This window comes from Hemiscyllium ocellatum, chromosome 17 (genome assembly GCF_020745735.1).
Source record: "Hemiscyllium ocellatum isolate sHemOce1 chromosome 17, sHemOce1.pat.X.cur, whole genome shotgun sequence".
Lineage (NCBI taxonomy): Eukaryota > Metazoa > Chordata > Chondrichthyes > Orectolobiformes > Hemiscylliidae > Hemiscyllium > Hemiscyllium ocellatum.
The window spans coordinates 50,317,485-50,340,129 of NC_083417.1; the positions used below are offsets into that span (position 1 = coordinate 50,317,485).

Below are 22,645 nucleotides of genomic sequence, written 5' to 3' on the forward strand. Positions count from 1 at the left end.
ATTTAAGAGTCGTTTGGATGGGTATATGAATAGGAAGAGTTTGAAGGGATATGGGCCAGATGCTGGCAGGTGGGACTAGATTGGGTTGGGATATCTGGTTGGCATGGACGGGTTGGACCGAAGGGTCTGTTTCCATGCTGTACATCTGTGACTATATGACTCTTTAACATGCTATGTTTGCCAATGGAAAAGACATGTAAGAGCAGACTTTGGCATAAAAAAGCTAAGCTAGTAGCAATTTGTAGGAGTGTCTCATCGTTTTCCCAAGAGAATGCTGTACCAGTAAGTGGAAATTCATGACAAACCAAGACACACTCACCATGTAACTCAAAGGATGATGGGAGGGTGAAGTAACTCTACGTTTGCCTGATTAAAGGGGCCAAAAATGTCATTCTTCTTTGTGATGCATGAAAATGTTTTTTTTGTGTGCAGTAAGTACAGCAGATTTTAAAATATTGTCATAAATGTGCTTAAAGTTGAATTCCAAATTGGAAGTTGGGTGTTTGGGCTTAGAAATCAGGAAGAATGGATCAAGTGCCACTTTGCATCAGCAGTCTTATTTAAAAACCATTAATCTATTGTTATTTGTTAAAGTAAGGCTTCCAAAAATAAATGCGGCTTCCAAAATTGAAATAAAAATATTGCAAAGTTTGATAGCTGGAATTGACTGGGCACCCAAACAAGGCCAGATGCCAATTTTGAAGTATTAGACTTGAGTACCCCTATGAAAATGCCCAAGGTAGGAGATATTCAGATGAACAAAGTCGTGAAAAAATTAAAAATGGAACATTATTTAAAGTTTCCATCATTTGAGAGAAGCCAGGAACCTGAAGCCTTTTTGCTTTTTGTGATGCTGCTTGTGCAACTCTTGTAGTCAGCTCTCCAGTCTCTCAATATTCTTATGGGAAAGTGAGGTAAATTTTGCTCTTTAGCTTTGGAAGGTAAAAAGATCAGAAGAGTAAGAAAATGCATTTTACTGCAGAGTACCTCCCCTCTAGGTGAGGTGGCAGTTATGACATTTTTCTCGGCGAAAACATTGGGAAGAAATTCTAAATGCTGGTTTAGCAGGCATACCCATTCATTGTTCATATGATGATAAGTTACAATGGGATAACATACACTCGACCAAATGTGTGAATGAAAAGGGCAGAGAATTGATGATGCAGTTTTAAAACGGATAGTAGAGAATGGAACAACCTCCAAACTGAAACGGTAGCTTACCAGCAGTTAGCCCTTTGGTTTGTTTTATAGAGAAAGTAGTAAGTTCTATAGAACTGTTGTCATAGTGAAAATCGGGTGCTTGAAACTTTAATCTGCAAAGAAAGTATGTGAATAAAATTTTTTTTACTATTATAGATTAATTTATTTCAAAAGAATAAGGGTGCTTTGTTAGATCTAATACAGTCAGAAAGCATTTCTAAAGCCTAAAGGAATGACTGACAGGTGATGGACATATTAATTAAGAGTTACTTGGGTTTGAATTGCTTGTATGAATCTAAGTTTTATGGAGTTCGATAACTAAAGTCTCATTACAAAGTGTGGAGATGAGTTTTATTTCAGTACAATTGTCTTTTGGAGGAGAGCAGTGCTTTGAAATCCATTTACTCAATTTTCTGGAAAAATAATTAAAAGTGATTTCTTAATTTACTTTGGATACTTCTGGCAATGTGGTCATTTTATCAGGTGTTCTGACACTTTGCTTCTGATGAGTGTCACATTTCTTCTAAAGTTGTACCTGATTTGTTTTTTAAATGTACAATGGGAGTTGAGTTGCTATCTTAGCATTCTCGGTCATTACAGAGTTGAGTAGCATTAACCTTCGCATAAACTGCATCATCCGCTGACATTTCCGCTGCCACCAAACAGACCCCACCACCAGGGATATATTTCTCTCCCCACCCCTTTCCGCTTTCTGCAAATACTATTCCCTCCTTGACTACCTGGTCAGGTCCGTGCCCCCAACAACCCACCTTCCCATGCCACCACCGGAATTGCAACACCTGTGTCCACACCTCCTCCCTTACCTCCAGCCAGGACCCCATAGGAGCCTTTTACATCCATCAAAGTTTCACCTGCACATTCACTAATGTCAATTATTGTATCCATTGCTCCCAATGCGGTCCCCTCTACATTGGGGAGACTGGACGCCTTCTCGCAGAGTGCTTTAGGGAACATCTCCAGGATACCTGCACCAATCAACCCCACCGCCCCATGGCCCAACATTTCCACTCCCCCTCCCACTCTGCCAAGGACATGTAGGTCTTGGGCCTCCTCTACCGCCACTCCCTCACCACCCGACGCCTGGAGAAAGAATGCCTCATCTTCTGTCTCGGAATACTTCAATCCCAGGGCATCAATGTGGACTTCACCAGTTTCCTCATTTTCCCCTCCCCTCACCTTATCCCAGTTCCAACCTTCCAGGTCAGCATCATCCTCATGACCTGTCCTACCTGTCAATCTCCCTTCCCACCTATCCGCCCCACCCTCCCCTTTGACCTATTACTTTCATTCATCCCCACCTCCATCGACCTATTGTACTCCTGGGTATCTTCTCCCCACCCCCCTCCCATTTATCTCTCCACCCCAGAGGCACCCTGCCTTCATTCCTGATGAAGGGCTTTTGCCCAAAACATCGATTTCCTGTTCCTCGGATGCTTCCTGACCTGCTGTGCACCATTCTAATCTAGTATTAATATAAGTTGGGAGTGGGTGTGTAAGCAGATTAATTCTGCATTTTATGTATCAGTACACTGAAGTTCACTGTCCATAGTTAGCTCTCTATTGTCCTGAAATCAGTAAACTCTGCATGGTCAGGAAGGAGAGATCATATACAGACTGAGACATAGCCCGAGTGAGTATATAGTTCAAAAGTCATGTCTGACAAATCTACTAGATTTCATTTGAGAAGGTAATGAGCAAGTTAGACAAAGGGAAACCAGTGGATGTGATTTATTTGGATTTCAGGAAGGTCTTTGACAAGATGCCATACAGGAGGCTGTTAAATAAGATAAGAGATCATGGTGTTACAGACAAGGAACATGTATGCATAAAGGATTAGGCAGAAGGAAGGCAGAGAGTAGGGATAAAGAGGTCTTTTTCAGAATGGCAGCTGATCACTAGTGGAGTTCAGCAGGGGTCAGCATTGGCTCTACAACTATTCATGTTATACATTCAAGATCTGGACAAAGAAACTGAGGGCATTGTTGCTAAGTTTGCAGATGTCACTGAGATAAAGGGAGTGACAGATGGTGTTGAGGAAGCAGGGAGGCTGCAGAAGGATTTTGACAGGCTTGGAGAGCGGGCAAAGATGTGGTTGATGAATACACTGCGGGGAAAGGTTGAGGTTATGCACTTTGGCAAGGAAAAATAGAGATGTAGACTATTTTCTAAATGAGGAAAGGTTTTGGGATTCTGAAGCACATAAGAACTTGGATGATCAGCATTCATTTCAAGAGGACTAGAATACGAGAGCAGAGATGTACTGCTGAAGGTGTATAAGGCTCTGGCCAGACCATATTTGGAGTATTGTGAGCAGTTTTGGCCCCCCATCTAAGGAAGAATGTGTGACCGTTGGAGAGGGTTCCGAGGAAGTTTATAAGAAGTTATCCCAGGGATTAAGGGCTTGTCATATGAGTAGCAGAAGAGGACAGTGGGTCTCTATTCAACAGAATTTAGAAGGATGAGGGGAATCCGATCAAAACTTAGAATCCTGGATAGAATGAATGTGGAAAAGATAGAGAGATTAAGCCTCAGAGTGAAGGGACAACCTGTTAAAACTGAGATAAGGAGGAATTTCTTCAGTCAGAGGGTGGTTAATCTGTGGACGTCATTGCCACAGTGCTGTGAAGGTCACGTCCACTTGAGGCAAAGGTAGATGGTCTTTGTTGGTAAGGGGGATTAAGGGTTATGGCGTGTAGACAGTAGTATGAGGTTAAGAAATGTATCAACTATGATTTGAATCATAGAGTAGACATTATGGCCGACTGGCCTAATTGATATGTGTTGTCTTGTCGTATGTGCTAGGAAAATGTACTAAAACAGCTGACAAAAGGAATGGTAAGCCAAGTATTTAAGAGTGGAATAGTTGAAGATTTTCAACTTGGAGGGCATGAGACCTTGTCACATTGTGGATCAACTATATGCAGGTGGAACTTGGATAGTTTCTATAATAGGTGGTACATCCACAGCTCCTGTACTGATAAGAAGTTGCGATGCAATGTATCATTTAACCTCTCTCTTACCCAAAGACAAGCTGCTTCCATAACACAAGTATATAGTGTCATGTAGATAATTAAGTGTCTAGCAAGAATGTGAAGTGCCAGAAGTTGATGTTACGATTTGAGGGATGCAACGTTAATAATTGGGAATCTGATCAAAGCAGTTAGTTCAAAAGAATTGTCAGTTACTTTTAGTTCATCTTTTGTGTTTTGCTTTCTTGTTTTGAGTTGCTCTATGTAAGTGCCAATTTTAATCAGCTGGTTAATGATTGAGTTGATGACGTGAGCAATGTTTGAGCTGTGCCATCATGTAATAATACTGTACAACATAACGTCTTGTATGTTATTAATCATAATGTCACTTTTGTCATTATCTGTCGTTCAAGCTATACCACTGAGGAAAATTTTAAATTTACAATGATGGCCAAACAACCTTATCTTAACTGTACAAGTTTTGATAATTCAGGCTGAAGTTATTCATGAATATTTTTATATTGTTTTCAGTAAATGGGAAGGAAATGTTGACTGTGAAAGCCTTCTCACTTCCTTTTCCCATTAACAGAATTTAATTCAGCAAATGATAAATAATTTTCCAGTCTTCCAAATTAACAGCTTTTGCCAGCAAAGTTCAGTAGCTGCCAATATTTAACTGTGTATTTTTTACATTATTTAAAATATACATAATATGAGATTGTGTTAGTGTGCATTTTTTGTAAAAGTTTGAAAGGACTGGGAATCTTCCAACAATCAAATTTCCACCTCCCTTTTAAGAAGAATTGGCCCAACTTCTGAACATAACCTGAAAGAAGAGCTGAAGTAGATGAAAGAGCCCACCTTGGGATAGATCATTTCAAACTTGAACACTTTGGGTAAAGAAATTTCTCATCATCTTAGTTCTAAATGACTGACCCTTTATCTTAAGGATATGCTATACATTTCTGACCTAAATCCAGATTCATGACTAGCCCCTGATCATTCTGGGTGTAAGTGAGTTGAAATGAGCCAAACAGATTGTATTTACCATGAAATAGCTTAAATCAAAGTGTGACATTTAACAAAAATTAGACATGCAGAGAATAAAATAGGGATGATAGATGCACCTTGAGGGTAATTTATATCCCCACTGATTCTCTGCATGATTTATCAATCCATTATTTCTGCCAATCTATTTTTTTTTGCTAGTTTTCCTTCCAGGATCTGATCTATCTTTCCCCTTGTTTTATTCTGTTAGTCAGGAACAACTCATAATGCAAGCATAAATTATAGTTGCAAATGTGTTGCTGGGGTTCCCTCAACTCAGCACCGCCCTCCAAACCTGCAATCCTCTTCCTGACCTCTCCGCCCCCACCCCACTCCGGTCTATCACCCTCACCTTGACCTCCTTCCACCTATCCCACCTCCATCACCCCTCCCCCTAGTCCCTCCTCCCTACCTTTTATCTTAGCCTGCTTGGCTCTCTCTCTTATTCCTGATGAAGGGCTTATGCTCGAAACGTCGAATTCTCTATTCCTGAGATGCTGCCTGGCCTGCTGTGCTTTGACCAGCAACACATTTGCAGCTGTGATCTCCAGCATCTGCAGACCTCATTTTTTACTCGATAAATTATAGTTGCTTCATCTGAGGCCTTACCATCTTCCCCCAACTAACCGGTTAATGTAGTTTGCCTGTATCTTCAGTTCTTCGGCTGTATCTGTTAGTTTATTTTATTGTTTGATTTTCATCTAGTTGTCAATTTATCTACTTCATTTATCTTGGCTTGTTCCTAACCTTTTAAGTGATTGAGCTTTAACATCACAACAACTATTGGCTGAAGAAATCTCCATGTTAAAAATTAAAGCTGTATCATTCGCCAGACCTTTTTTTAAGTAGTGGAGTTCCATTTGCTAACTTCCAAATTACTGGAACTATTTTAGAATTAGGAAATGTTGGAAAATCAAAAACAGTATTTCCACTATTTCTGCACTTGTCTGTTAAAACATTAGACCTTCGGGTCTTAGGGATTCGTTATTTGTTCCTTTCGTACTTTCTTTAGAACATTTCTCTACATTTTCCCAACCAACCAGTGGTTCAGTCTTTCTGTTCAGTTGACGGTAAAGAGAGAATCTAATTTAGTAGAAGCCAATCAGATTGTCCATGTTGATCAAAACATACATGGAACTTAAAATGTCAATAGTAGCGATCTGAACCAAAGATCAGCATGGATGAGTTGGACCAAAAGGTTTGTTTCCGTGCTGTACGTCTCTATGACTATCTATAGCTGCATCAAAAATCATAATACATTATCCCCTTCAAAAAAAGTTGCACTTACCATAGGAAGTAGAATAATTTTGATTTTTGGGGGCAGAATGTGACTGATCAATGAACAAAATGAGCAATACCTGTGGAAGTGGAATACAGGGGCCGACTTCCAGAATGGATGCTCAGTAAGTGAACGTTTGGGTCTTGGTTCCTCAACGTTCCTGAGGAGAGACAGACAGGCTTAGTAACTGCCAAATAGGCCTTGTGAATGCAACCTCCGTGCAGTTCCCTGAAAACCAATCCTAGGGCAATGTCTGGGGGTCATCAGAATGGCTTTTTCTGGAAGTGTAACTATTCCCTTCCTTTGCCCCAAGCACTATTGAAAGTGCATGTATAGGTAAAAACAATGACTGCAGATGCTGGAAATCAGATTCTGGATCAGTGGTGCTGGAAGAGCACAGCAGTTCAGGCAGCATCCAACGAGCAGCGAAATCGACGTTGTTGGATGCTGCCTGAACTGCTGTGCTCTTCCAGCACCACTGATCCAGAAAGTGCATGTATAGCTGATGCTGATATTTCTCTCTGAATATATGTGGTTTGCTCATGAATAAAAACAAAGAAACAGAGAGAATAGATGGCTGGTTTGTGCACTAATTCCTGATGAAGGGCTTATGCCCGAAACGTCGAATTTCCTATTCCTTGGATGCTGCCTAACCTGCTGTGCTTTAACCAGCAACACATTTTCAGCTTGTGCACTATTTTCCCCAATACTGTGTGCATTCCTTTGAGCATCTTGTGATGTGTGTTATGTAGATGTATTACAGTTGAATGTAAGTTTTTCTAGCATTACGTGTTGAAAGGTTGATCCTGCAATTATTTGTCTCATAACTGACTTCTTAACTTTGACTTTCAAACACCCCATATGTTCCTATTTAAAATATTGCTCAACTGACTCAAGGATATGGATGTAAGAATTCTGTCAACTGCGGTTGATGGATTTTGAGGCAAAAACAACAGGAACTTCATAGCAAATATGCAACTATGTGGTTTATCTATTTCATCCACCTTTCCTCCCTTTTCTCAAACAACAAAATGCTAGCCTTTAACCCCCTTTAGATTTGTTATAAACATTTGGTGTTTCAAATGCTCAATTGCTTCTCATTATAAATGGTATTCCACAAGCATATTTAAGATAGCCAATTTCTGTTTTAACCTTTCTTCTATGTGACAAAGTACTTTCTTTTTCAGGTCATGGATATCACAAAGAAGACAGTCCTTTCCTAAACAAAACTGACAGTATAAAAGGAAATGAATATTATGACAGAAATTTGGCCTTATTTGAGGTAACAATTTTCAATAAAGTATTGTGCTTAATATTCAGAATGCTCTGCTCTTCTTTTGTGTGAAATTTTAATGTCTAGTCCATGCTGGCTATCTGAAGAGGGATCTAGACCATCCTATTCCTCCACTGTATTCTGTAGCTGTGCAAGTTTAGTTCCCTCAAGCACCCATCAAAGTTCCATCTGCAATCAAGAAAGTGAATTATGAATGAGTTCCATGTCATTATCACTCAAAGCTTGGGAAGACTTTTTTTTTTTTCTGTCCCCCTTCTGTGTTCCTTGCAGTCTTTGTAGTATTAGTTAATGGCAGCAACTTTTCAAAACCAACCATAATTTTTATATGTCTCCATCAAATAGACTCCAAACTCTCTTGCACCATGGAGGATATTCACAACTTGTTCATTCTAACTAAAAACAGAACTGTTACAACTGTGAATGCTGTAAATCAGAAACAAAAACAGAAGTTGCTGGAAAAGCTCAGCAGGACTGGCAGCAGTTGTGAGGAGAACGCAAAGTTAACATTTCAGGTCCAGTGACCCTTCCTCCGAACTCAGTTCAGGTTTCAGCAATTTGGGTTTTTTGTTCATTCTAATCTTGTGGCACAATTAGCTCATACCTGGAATCAATCTGGAGTCTATTCCTGATGAACAACTTTTGCCCAAAACGTCAATTTTCCTCCTCATATGCTGCCTAACCTGCTGTGCTTTTCCAGCACCACTCTGATTTTAAACTCTGGTTTCCAGCATCTGCAGTCCTCACTTTTGCCTACTCAATCTGTTAAACTGCCTATGCACCCTATGGGCCTTCACATCTTTCTTGGAGTATGAATTAGGTGCAGTCCTTCAGTTCTGGTCTAACTACTGCTTTGTAGAGGTTCAGCGTATCTTCCCTGCTTTTGTGTACAATTCATTTCTACATGAAACCCAAGAATCGTATATGTTTTGCTAACTATACTGAAAATGTCCTGTCTAAGATTTCTCTCAGTCTCTGCCCACTCATTAGAATATGAATGTAAAAGATACATGTCACCTTAGACCCAGAAGACCATATGACTGCTCTCTCTCTCTAGAGAGCACACAACTGGTGGTTTAACCTGAGGGTCAACACATCTCAGATGAGGTGAGAGATGGAGAAGATGAGACATTTTTATGGTAGCCTTTGCCATTACAGGAATGGAACCTACACTGTTGGTGTCAACGTATTTGCAAATGAGCCATCTCACCAACTGAGCTAATTAAATATGAATATATTGTTCAGTCTAACTCTGTCTTCCAAAGCTTTTTGTATTGGATTGTTCTTGGAAACTATGCTCTTTTTCAAATATTCTAGGGCTTTCCTAAATTTGTTACACTTGGACCCACTGTCAAAGCTATCAGACCAGCTAAAAGGAGCAAACCTTGTCCCTTATCTTCCACTGAGAGAACTACTGATATTTGATGATCTATTCCAATGGTGTCCTGTAAATATTGCTGGAATGAACCACGATTGGTATTCTGGCTATTTTCTTAATGATTGTCCATGATTTCATTTATTGCAGTTTACTCTTCAATCAAAGAGAGCAACATAGATTCTTTATCCCATGAAGGAATGCATTCTTTCAACAAATTAACATAATTTAACCTAATTATATGATCCAAGAACTTTTGATTTTGACTGAAGTTAACCACTGAGTTTGCAAAGATTTAAACTCATTTCATATCAGTGTAGTTTATCTACAGTTAAGGAATCAATAGAAAACTTGGACAAACATTAGTATAGACCACATCAACTTAAAAATCAGACTAAGGAAAGCAACAATAAAGGATTGCTTGCATTAATGAAGAAAATCACCCTCCACATTATGTTTTAAATTGCGTCCTCTCAAATGCATTGTTGTGCACTGAATTTTCCTGCCTCTTCTGTAGGAGGAACTGGACATTCGACCAAAAGTGTCATCGCTCCTCAGCAGATTGGCTAATTACACAAACATCACCCAGGGAGCAAAGGAACATGAGGAAGCGGAAAGTGCAGAAAGTTCAAAGAAAAGAACACCCAAGGTATGTCTCCGCTGATTATTTTGCTGGCATTAATATTTTTACTGATGTTTTATAAACGTGAAGGTTGCAGCCAGCCTTGGATCTTGAGACTTTTGATAAAATCAGGTGGCATTCTGACTCAGTGGTTAACACTGCTGCCTCACAGCATGAGGGACCTGGGTTTCATTCCAGTCTCAGGCAACTGTCTATGAGGAGTTGGCATATTCTTTCTGTGGTCTGCGTGGCTTTCCTCCGGGTGCTCTGATTTCTGCCCACAGTCCAAAGATGTACAGGTTAGGTGTGTTAGCCATGCTAAATTGTCTATTGTATCCAATGATGTGCAGGCTAGGTCGATTTAGCCATGGGAAATGCAGGATTACGTGGATGGGGTAGGCAGTATGAGTCTGGGTAGCGTGCTCTTTGGAGGGTTGGTGTAGACCCACTGGGATGAATAGCCTGCTTTCACACTCTGGTGGCTCCATGGAAATAGTGTTAAGGATAAGCTGAGTGATTGATGGTTGAAGACATGTTTCATACCATTGCTTCAGAGCACAGGTTATTTCTATAGAATTTACTTCAGCATAACATGTCTGCTGTATTTGTATTGCTCATATTTGAATATTTGCATAATTAATTGTTAAGTGTGCGGATGTTTGTTTCTGTGTGGATGTTGTTACGACACGATGGTGAACGTTTTCTGCTAATTAAACCAAACACTCAGAAAAGCTCATCTTGTCTCACCTCATAATCTGTTAAAATGTGAGTGACGAAGAACTCCCAAATTCCACTATTTAAAGAAAATAATATCAACTTATTTTCTAACTCTAAAACTGAGCATTAAACAAAAACTATTCACAAATCTAAGCCCCCCCCCCCCCCCCACCCTCCTCTTATCGCCTTACTATCTGCCTCCAATTCTATAACAATATGCTGTTCCAATAAGATACTTGGTAAAATTACATCAACTTAATTTTAAAACCACACTGTTTCTGCAGCCTTCAGTGTCTCATTCTTCTGGCTGCTAATCTCTCTGGACTGCATATCTCCCAGGTTCGTTGACTGTCCTTTTACTACGAGTATGTTCCACATGAAAAAGTACCTTTGATAGTGTTTTCTGATTTCTTTGAGAGCAAGATGTTAATTGGGCAGTTAACTGTCCAGAAGTTTCTCTCTGTATGGCAATTGCTCTCTGACCAATTTTCAAAATGTTCACATTCTTACACTCCCAACATTGGATTGTCTTATTAGTTCAATGTTGGCAAAACAACAAATTCAAACTCGATTGGGTTTTAATATCCTAGGCCATAATTTAAACTGGTTAAATTTGAATTGTTGTCAAAACAGGAACAAAAACTCAGGTATCCATTTCATGGCCAAATGTTACATATTTTCAATTTTCCAGTACACTCTGGGACTGCCATTTAGTTGTATACACGTGCTTATAATCTCTCAGTTCAGAACAGCATTCTCTCTCTTAAAGGTACAGTACATGCCTTCAATTTCATAACAATATGTTCATCGATTTTATGTCTCCATCTGTTTCAGAATTGAGCATTCTTTCAGTGCAGCAGGGTGTTCACTGATCAAAAGTTTGGAATTATTTGCATGCTTTTGATAGGTTCTTCAGTCTTTACTATCAAACAGTGGGGGAGTTGATTTGGCACAGTAAGAATTTGAGATCTGTCACAGGATATCTTTAGCAACCTTAAGTATCCGGGGAAACTGAATCTTCAAATTGTTTCTAAACTCTGGTGCACACATCTGTGTAGCCAGTGCTCAGCAGGCATTCTATATTTAAAATATTTCCTTCCCCACTGTAGAAATATTGTATGTTGTGGCAGTTCTGGTGTTGTTTTGCATTCCAGTGTTTCACAAACATTGTGCCTTCAGAAACACGACCACACATATTCCTTAGATAAGTGGACCATAGCTGGTTTTGACAGAACGAATGCACACAGTGTGATGTCCTGCAAGAGATCTGAGCATCAAAACTACATTATCATTCATTCAATGAGGTCCAAATGTTTATTACTGGAAGACAGCTAAATTTTCCTTCACAATCTCTTCCTATGAAGTGAAATTTTATTAACCACTACATAGTTTCTGTCCTAAAAGTAGCTCTTTCAAAATCAGTAGGCTGCACTCTATATTTGGAAGCTAAAAAGACTGAGCTTATAAGGCTTGCCTTTCATCAGAAAATACATTGGGGAATTTAACAAAAGTTATTGAGTCGTGGTTTCTTGGATCACTCACTGGTTAAACGTTTACTAAAAAGAGACGGGTCACTCCCAAAATAAGTGCATATATAGAGGCATGGTAATGGCTAGGTATCTTCAATAAAACCTAGAGCATAGGTGAGGATTTCATGGATCTGAAGTTAGTAATCTGGCTATTGACTAATCAGTAAGAGCATTGCCAGAAGCCTCTGGTAGAGAAAACTTGACTATTTTCATATTTCAGAAATAAATGAAAGACAAAGAAAAAATGTTAAGATTGTATGTGGAGTGAAGTGCAGCTCCAGAATGACATCTGTAAGAGACAATGAATACATCTTGTGCTTAAGCCGGCAGAATTAGTATTTTTGTTTAAAAACATCAAAACTCTCTCACTTTCTGATTCTGTCTAGCATAATGTCTACATAGAAATATAAAAAAGTTAATTTTAAACAAAACTGTTGTGTACATAAGTAGTAATTCTCATTTTAACATTTTCTTCTTCACACCTCATTCTACACTTGGTTCATGAAAGTGTACATTGACACACCCAAACTCATTTGCAGTGTAATTCTGATCTACAAGACTATTCAAAGACTGTGTCTAAAATATACTGAGAAATATAGTTTTGTTTTTCAATTTTACTCGCAAAGGTTTGTGGCAAACTTAGAATTGAAAAACTAGACAACTAATAAATACGCATCTTGTGATACAAATTATTTGAGCTGTAATCATTTTTCTTCCTCTCTTAGTCTCCCAATATGGGAACCCTCATGGGAGTGTACTTGCCTTGCCTACAGAATATCTTTGGAGTGATTCTGTTTCTACGTTTGACATGGCTCGTTGGAATTGCAGGGATCTTGCAGTCTTTCTGTATTGTCTTCATGTGTTGCTGTTGTGTAAGTATCTAATGTCTGTTCTGTATTGCAACGACCTAGTCAGAACCATGCTGATAATTGTGAAAATAGAACTAAATTACCTAAGTTCTTCATTTCTATATCTACATAAAAATAAAAATTACATTAAAGCAACTTTTTGTATATGGCACCATAATGTACTTGCACTTTCCAAATTTTGTAGTTATTCTTAGTTAATTGGCCAAAAAAAAAGCTTTTTAATAATTCTGGATATACAGTATTACAGTCTTTATTTAATTGGTGTATGTGTGATGTTAATCAGATTTTTCTGTTTTTGCTTAATGCTGTATTATATAAAGGCCTAAAAGTATTCATGATTTTGTATTGCTCTTCTAGCTTTAAGTTTGTTTACTGGCTTGATTCACAAATAGCAAAAGCATTCAGTTGACTTTAAGAATTGCATATGTATGACATATGTCAGCAGCAATTTATACAGCCCAGGAGTTCTCAAGATTAGGTCTGTTGTATGCTAGGTTAATCTCAAATGGGATACCAATGGAAGGGGGTGGGGGAACTAAACTCAGCAGTTCTAGACTAGAGAACAGGAAGTGAGGAAAGCAGTTGCCTATGATTGTAGGCTATCAGCTACTTTTACTGTTGTTTCCTGCTGCAAAAAAATTGAATTGTTCACTTATTTTACCATTTTAAAATACTCTTGAGAGTCTCCTTCTCCCTGAACTTTCCTTAAAGTACAAATGCTATACTCCAAAAATACAACTGACCTTAGTTTTATCATGATTCTGCATAGAACACCCACATGTGTACAAGCCATAAGAACAGTTGTGCGTGCAACTGACTGAGTAGTCAGGGATGCAAAGTGGGTGGTTGGCATCATTGTGTTTGTTGCCTGTATTTTCTTAACCTAGCAGCAGAATTACAAACCCATGAAATGCATCAACAGTGGAAATGCAGGAAGTTTATAGAAAGACACCACTAAATTAGCAGCAATGTTAAACAGTATTGTGGTTCCTTCCTACAATTTCAGTTATCCTTTATCTACCAAGAGCTTGCTTATTTAGTATATAGTTGTGGTTAGCTATAGCAGTCTTTCCTCCTTAGATTAAAATTTTGATGTAAAATAACGCATTTAACAAATAAATTGGTGCTCACTTAAGTGCATTCCTTATTTAGATCTCAACTTTTCTAGTAGCCTAGTTCTCTTGCTGTGAATTCATTTGCTGGCTGGTCTGGTTTAATGAACACTGTTTGCATGCAAAAGTTTTTAAAACTCTGATCATTCACTAATCAAAGTATCCATACAGTATGCCTAACTTCCAAGCTCGCTCCCATTTCTAGGTTGCTGAACTATTTAACTATGTTTCTCATTCCTCCATGACCCTCTCCACTTTCACTCCCTTTGCTGACCAGATTCCTGTTTAATCTGTTAAACTACTTCTGCTTGATATGTAATGATGGCTCACAGACTGCAACTGGTAATGCAAAGAATATGCCCCAATGGGCAGCAACTAGTGTTCCAGAAATGCAGCATTATCAGTTTGTGCATTTCCAGCTCCTCCAATCGGCCATGTGATATGAAATGTGATTTGAAGGACCAATATTAACCAGTACACCAGGTGTGAACTTCTCTAACTTTTATTCAAAGTAACAACATGGGATCTTTTGCACTCAGCTGAGAGAGCAGATGGGAGTTTGAAGCCTTACCTTTTTAAAAAGGGCACCACAAATCTCAGTGTGCAGTCAGTTCTGCACCAGAGTGTCAGGTTTGGTTTTTGTGTTCATATCAGACAACCTAAGTCACTATCTTCTCGGATGAAAGTGCAATCAACAGAAACCCTGGTTGACATCTAAGAACATTAATAGTGGAGGGTGAGTTTGAGCCATCATCCTCTGGTACTTGTCATCCAATCCAAATAAGCACCAACCAAATAATGGATTTTCTGGTCTAGTTGCAATAACCTCTAACACACATGAAACGATTTCTACACTGGCAAGACTTTAAAGTGAATGAGAAAAAATTATGTTGAATGCGACACTGACTAATATCGCGCATCTTATCTTGTCTTTATGGGATTTCCTTGAATGAACAATTTATTACCGCATATATCTTGAAGATACAGTGAAAAGTGTTTTGTCACCACAATCCAACATTATCTTGAGGTATAATAAAGATAAAAAGAAATTTCTTAAATAAGAGTTCGTCATTTTTCAAATTGGTATCTCAAGCATAGTTTTAGGGCTTCAGCAAAGTCTTTAAGGTTTCCCAGAAGTCAAGGAGTCCTATTTCAGGAACAGCAAGAATGACATTAATGCTCCAGGAGACCTCTGCTCTGCTGGCATTTGACACTGCCATGAGTCCAAGCTCCAGGCTTCTGTTGCCAGGAGTTCCCACTCTGAGCACCACCACTGCCAGGAGTCCAAGTTCTGAGTCTACCACCACCGAGAGTCCAGGCTCTGGACACCACCAGGAGTCTTGATCCATGCCACTAATGCTGTAGCCACCATCCTGCAACACCGCTTCAACCTCTAAGATGAAGAAAGCAAGAAGAAAATAAAAACAATGGAAAGAACATAGAGAAAATGATGCTGCCAGCCTGGGTCGGATGGGTTCCAACAAGCCTAAATGCTAACTACCATGCCAGTGCCACCTTGGATCTTATTCCAGAGTGCAGACTTGGATTTCAAAGTTCGCTTTTGATTTAATGATCCAAGGTTGCTGCGAGTACTAGGCCTAGATTTTTCAGAACCATTTGCTCAGTAACTCCCTATAATATGTTTGTGGGTTTGAATGTCTCAGAGTTTGAAATTAGTGGAAAAGCGATTGAATGCACAGATCCCCATGATTCATATGTTAAGTAGAAAAATTGGGGTTTCAAATTTCGAAGTGGCAATTCTTTGGTGCCCTCAGTTGGTAAAGCAGGGAACTGCTTATTGCTGTAATATATAGGCATGCGAACATTTTCAAACAATGTAAAGTTGAGCTTTTTTTTGAAGATCAAGTTGAGTTTCAAGATGGAATGCTTGGGAATAAAAAGACATGTACCAATCTTTTGGATCTTATATTTTTCAGACTATGTTAACAGCCATATCAATGAGTGCCATAGCAACAAATGGTGTTGTACCAGGTAAAAGAAACTTTTGAAATGTATCTAGGGAAATAAATGGTCCATTTGTCAATGCATAGTCTTAATTTTTGCTGTAGCTGTTTTTTAAACCACATTGTGAATAGAAAGGGCAGAATTTATTTTAGCCACACACATTTATGTATTTGACACTACTGAGTAGTGGTTATTTTTGTGACTGTTTTAGTAGAAGATTTGTTTTGACGTAAATATCATCGGAGAATATGTAATAGGAAAGCCATCCATTCTATGATTCATCTCTTAGAATTCAATTTCACCTGATTCTTGTAATAATGTAGTCTTTCTCCACCCCCACTCTCCCTCCCATTTTGTGAAATATTTTGCAGCTGGAGGCTCTTACTTTATGATCTCAAGGTCTCTTGGTCCTGAATTTGGAGGTGCTGTGGGCCTGTGTTTCTATCTTGGCACGACTTTTGCAGGAGCCATGTATATACTTGGTGCCATTGAAATTCTACTGGTAGGTAGTTGGAAAGTAGTTTATATAAGGCTTTAAATATTAGTTTTTAACATAAATTGTCAGACTAAAAGACCTACAGGTGCTATTTCACAAAGGAGGAATGCACAAAATATGATTATACTGATTTTATTCTCCTTATCCTATATAATTGGTAAAACCCAAATCACTTTTGCTACAAATAAAAAAGTTTATTTCTGCATTCTCCACTTGAACTTTTCTGAATGTTAAAGTTGAAATTTCAGTGAAGTCTTTTCACAAAGGTCAATACATTTCAGACTTGTCAGGTCATGTGTGCAGCCCTTCCAGCTATGAATGTTCAGTGACTTATTTTAGAGTTAGACTTTGTGCTATCAAAAATGTATCTATGCTTTAAATAAACATTTGTGTATTAACCACTGTTGTGTAGTCATGCCCAGTAGACATTTTTCCTTTTGAAGTAACATGATGACAAAAGGGAGCACTGGCTCCAGCCTTGGTCATTCACAGCTCCTAAACTCCCTATAATTTCTCTATGCACTGTCATTATCACCTCATTATTACTACCTTTGCTTCTGGAGCCATGACTAACCTTCTATTAGCCTAGTATAAATATCTTCCTTTTTTTTAGCTTTGACAAAGGGTCAGTTAGACTCGCAACGTCAGCTCTTTTCGCTCCTTACAGATGCTGCCAGACCTGCTGAGATTTTTCAGCACTTTCTCTCTTTTTTAATTTGTTTTTGGTATTGTTAATTGAGCAGGCATTATTTAGTTGTCGTACCAGAATTCCATGCTGTTCGCAAAGTGCTCTGAGATTATGGCACAATTGAATTTCCCAGGATCTGGACATGGGTTTAATAATTTTGTCTGAATAATAACACCTCCAACAACCCAACACTACTTTAGTTGTTCAATTTTATGTAAAAAGTTCATATTGGAATTTCCACACTAAAAATTTACCTTTTTTGACCAGAATTTAGTTCCAGCTAATGATTTTGTAGTTGTGCAGGGTATAGTATTAGATGTCCAATTAAAAGCCATTACCAACTAAAATTTGGCCTCAGCAGGGCCCCTCATGAGCCCAATTTTGCCGGGTGATTGGGAGAATAACAGAATTCCTGTCCTATTGTTTCTCAGGAGGGATATTGATGATGAAAATAATGGTAGCTAAGTTTGAACCATGTGTGCTATATCTAGCCTCTGTGGAAGGGCTAACATTTAAGAATCATGCCGAATTATTCTTGTTGAAAACAGCTGATATATTCGATGTGTAATTGCACACTTGAATGATTTGTTTTAATTCCAGACATGTTTAATTAAATTTAATTTTTGCCATCTGTTGTCATGGGATTTGAACCCTTGTCCCCAGAATATTTCGAAAACAGAATTGCTGGAGAAACTCAGCAGATCTGACAGCATCTAAGGAGAGAAAGTAGAGTTAACATTTCAGTCCAGTGACTCATCTGATGCTGCCTGATCTGAATTTCTCCAGTAATTTCTGCTTTTGATTAAGATTTCCAGCATTCAGTTCCTCTGTGGGTGATTGTGGGTTGGTTAGTTGGTTGGTTGAAGGCAGGTAGAGAGCTGTTTTGTTCTGCACTACTAGCATCTTTTTCTAAAATAGGATGGTTAAAAAGAAAACATAAATGCCTAAGTGTGGACCTTTCTTCCTGCTTGCACAATCCTATTCCTTCTCCAAATAAAGAAAAGGAACAGTGTCTGAAAATATTAAACCCGAACTCCCCTGCATGCTAATAGAGAACAGGATATTTGTTGTCCCCATTGATATTATCCCGAGACTAATATGTGTCAAATTTTATTGTATTTAAGTTTGATCTACGACTGGTTTTTTGGATTCAATTGTATTTGATTTTACTTGGATATGCAGGGTATGAAGTACATTTTGTTTCTGTTCATAGATCACTGTGCCTGACACGGCAATTTATAAATACTATGTTACCTGCCTGTAATTGTCTGTTGCTGTCTTACAAACAAGAAATTGGGGTTAGCATAATGATGCCATTTCCAACTGCACTGTGGATTTTTTTAATGAGGTAGATCCAGAAACACAGGAAATGTCTCAGTAGATTCTTCCCTTTATAATGAATCAAGAATCTATGTTCTGTGAAAATGGAAAGGAAGCAGATAGCTGTAATAAATGCCTTAGTTTACTGCTGATTGATTTTCTAAACCTGTTTGTTGTCATACAGTCATAGACATTTTGGTCCCTCAAGTTTTTCCTTACTTAACCCTGAGGAGGCAAGGATCAGACAGAGCTCTAGAGGGTTACAAGGTGGCCAGAAAGGAACTGAAGAGCTAGAAGGGGTTATGAAAAAGCTTTAGCAGGGAGGATTAAGGGAAAACCTAAGGTATTCTGTACCTTGGCCATCTTCTTGCTCCTGACCTGAGTCGGGTGGGACCGATCAGGGATAGTGCAGGGAACATATGCCTGGAGTCGGAGGAGGTAGGGGATGTCCTAAATGAATAGTTTGCTTCAGTATTCACAACTGAGAGGGAGTTTGTCGTTTGTGAGGACAGCGTGAAACAGCTGATATGCTCGAACAGAAGAAGGATGTAGTGAAAATTTTGAAAAACATGAGGATAGATACGTCTCCTGGGCCAGATGGGATATACTGAAGGTTTCCAGTAGTAACAAAAAAAGAGATTGCTGCATCTTTGGCGATGATCTTTGCATCCTCACTATCAACTGGAGTAGTGCCAGGTGATTGGAGGTGGCAAATGCTATTCCTCTGTCAAGAACGGGAACAGTGATAAGTCAGTCTTGTGCTTGTGTTAGGCACATTATTGGAGAGGATTCTGAGAGGCAGGATATATGATTACTTGGAAAACCATAGTTTGATTAGAGATAGTCAGTCAGTATGGCTTTGTGAGGGGCACATCATGCCTCATAAGGCTTATTGGTTAAAGCACAGCAGGTTAGGCAGCATCCAAGGAACAGGAAATTCAACGTTTCGGGCCAGAGCCCTTCATCATCATTCCTGATGAAGGGCTCTGGCCTGAAACGTCGAATTTCCTGTTCCTTGGATGCTGCCTAACCTGCTGTGCTTTAACCAGCAACACATTTTCAGCTCTGATCTCCAGCATCTGCAGACCTCACTTTTTACTCATAAGGCTTATTGAATACATTGAGGATATGACAAAACAAATTGAAGGTAGAGCAGTGATGTAGTGTACGTGAATTTTAGCAAGGCATTTGATAAGGTTCCCCATGGTAGGCTCATTCAGAAAGTAAGGAAGCATGGCTTACAGTGAAATTTGGCTGTCTGGATACAGAATTGTCTGGCCCATAGAAGACAGAAGGTGGTAGTAGATGGAAAGTATTCAGCCTGGAGCTCGGTGACCACAGGGATCTGCTCTGGGACCTCTACTTTGATTTTTAAATGACTTGGATGAGTAAGTGGAAGGGTGAGTTAGTATGTTTGATGGCACGAAGGTTGATGGAGTGGTGGATAGTGTGAAATGCTGTTATACGTTGCAACAGGACGTCAACAGGATGCAGAACTGGGCTGATAAATGGCAAATGGAGTTCAATCTGGAGAAATGTGAAGTGGTTCATTTTGGAAGGTTAAATTTAAATGCAGACTACAGGGTTAAAGCCTGGATTCTTGGCAGTGTGGAGGAACAGAGGGGTCTTGGGATCTATGTCCATAGATCCCTCAAATTTTCCACTAAGTTGATAGAGTTGTTAAGAAGGCGAACAGTGTGTTGGCTTTCATTAGCAGGGGGATTAAGTTTAAGAGCAGTGAGGTTATGCTGCAGCTATATAGAGCCATGGTTAGACAACACTTGGAATATTGTGTTCAGTTCTGGTCACCTCATTATAAGAAGGATGTGAAACCTTTGGAGATTGTGCAGAACAGATTTACCAGGATGCTGCCTGGATTGGAGGACATGTGTTAATAAAGGTTTGATGGAGCTAGGGCTTTTTTCATTGGAGCAAAGAAGGAGGTGACTTGGCAGAGGTGTACAAGATGATGAGAAGCAGAGATAGAGTGGGTAGTCAGAGACTTTTTCCCTAGGCAGAAATAGTTATCACAAGAGGGCACAATTTTAAGGTGACTGAAGAAAGGTTCGGGGAGAAGTCAGAAGTTGGTTCTTTATACAGAGTAGTGGGTGCATGGAAAGCACTGCCAGTGATGGTAGTACAGTCAGATATGTTACGGACATTTAAGTGATTCTTGGATAGGCACATGGATGATAGTAAAACATAGGGTATGTAGATTAATTTGGTCTTAGAATAGGATAAAAGGTCAGCACAGCATCAATAGCTGAAGGGCCTGTATTGTGATGTACTGTTCCATGTTCTGCCTTTCCTAAGCCCCTGATAATTTTATACATCTTGGCCATGTCCCCACTCAACCTCTTCTGCTCTAAGAAAAACAGGGAGGAAGTGAGGACTGCCAGAGATCAGAGTCGAAGAGTGTGGTTCTGGAAAAGTACAGCAGGTCAGGCAGCATCCGAGGGGTAGGAGAAACGACATTTCAGGCATAAGTCCTTCATCACCCATCACTCTCTTTAAGAAAAACAGTCTATTTTCATGACTGAAATTCTCCAGCCTCGGCAACATCCTGTAAATCTTCTGTGCATTCTCTCCAGTGCTATTACAATCCATGTATCATGTGGATTCCAAAAATATACACAATATTCTAGCTGTGTCCTAACCAACACTTTATACAGTTCCAGCACAACTTCCCTGTTCTTTAACTCAATGCTTAAGCTATAAAGGCAAGTATACCATATACCACCGTAACCATTTATCCACTTGTTCTGATACCTTTAAGGGACTGGTGAACATGCACACCAGATTCCTCTGATCCTGAATGCTTCCCATTCATCATGTATTCCCTTGCCTTGTTTGTCCTGTCCAAATGCATCACCTCCATTTGCTGCTGAACAGTCATCTCCTCTTGGAATTTAAGGCTGTATATTCTTTACTATTTTCCACCTAACCATGAACTAGCTGATCAACCCATCTGTATTCAAGTCTGAATCATTTATATAAACTTTATATAAATCTGTATAAACTTTGTGATACAGTAATGAGCAGCATAGTAGTTAAGAAATCCAGGTTTGATTCCACCCTCTGTGTGGAGTTTGCACATTCTCCCCAATTCTGCATGGGTCCCCTCTCACTGCTCCAGTTTCCTCCCACTGTCCAAAGATGTACAGGCTAGGTGGCTTGGCCACGTGGAAATGCAGGGTTACAGAGATAGGGTAGGGGTCTGGGTCTGGGAGGGTTGCTTTTTGTAGGTTTGGTGTGGATTCGATCAACCGAATGGCCTGCTTCCACACTAGGATTTTTTTAAAATTGCAAGTACTAAGTGCAACTCCAGTTCCGCATCTTAACTAATTAATTATTCAATGTATTTGTCTTGTTCTGTTGTCTGTACTATTTATCTTAATTTCACTGGTTCACTTTATTTTGCAGGCCTACATTGTTCCTGCAGCAGCTATATTTAAACCTGTTCAACCACATGAAGAAACCAGTGCTATGCTTCACAACATGAGAATCTATGGGACAATCTTCCTCTTGTTGATGTGTCTGGTTGTTTTCATAGGTGTCAAATATGTTAATAAGTTTGCCTCTTTGTTTTTGGTATGTGTGATACTGTCCATCCTGTCCATTTACGTGGGGGTTATCAAATCAGCAGTTTATCCTCCAGAATTTAAGTAAGTAACATTTCTTTTGATTGTTATTTTGATTAGAAATTTTAGACCTATCATAGCTGTGAAATAATATTTAGAATGCATGCATTTAATTGCTACTGTAAGAATTTCTTTTACATTTACTTGGAGAATTAAAGCATGTATGTATAGTATTCTGCAGCAGCCACTTGTGCCACAGTTATTTTGATGGAATCTGATGCTTATATTTAGAAATACAAGGAAGTCTGGTGTAAGGGTAAGTGGAGCTTTTCTAGCTTCTGAAGTAACAAGTGGAATTGCAGTAAATAGCTTAGCTTGTTTCAATCCATCTGGACGAAGGAATGGAGGGCATTCTTGCTAAGTTTGCAGATGACGCAAGATAGCTGGAAGGGCAGACGGTGTTGAGGAAGCTGAGAGGCTGCAGAAAGACTTGGACAGACTAGGAGAGGGGCCAAAGAAATGACAGATGGATTACAATGTGGGAAAGTATGAGGTCATGCACTT

The 22,645-nt window shown here is 39.2% G+C and overlaps 1 protein-coding gene across 2 annotated transcripts in view; it reads left to right on the plus strand.

The window, feature by feature from the left end:
• Positions 1-22,645, plus strand: part of slc12a4 (solute carrier family 12 member 4) — a 151,737-nt gene that overhangs the window by 70,374 nt on the left and 58,718 nt on the right. For both annotated transcript variants that reach the window (XM_060838140.1, XM_060838141.1), the window contains exons 2-7: positions 7,704-7,798; positions 9,700-9,831; positions 12,776-12,922; positions 15,969-16,023; positions 16,368-16,498; positions 21,924-22,165. In XM_060838140.1, the coding sequence (XP_060694123.1) occupies positions 7,704-7,798; positions 9,700-9,831; positions 12,776-12,922; positions 15,969-16,023; positions 16,368-16,498; positions 21,924-22,165 (802 nt within the window). The remainder of the gene's footprint in view (positions 1-7,703; positions 7,799-9,699; positions 9,832-12,775; positions 12,923-15,968; positions 16,024-16,367; positions 16,499-21,923; positions 22,166-22,645) is intronic.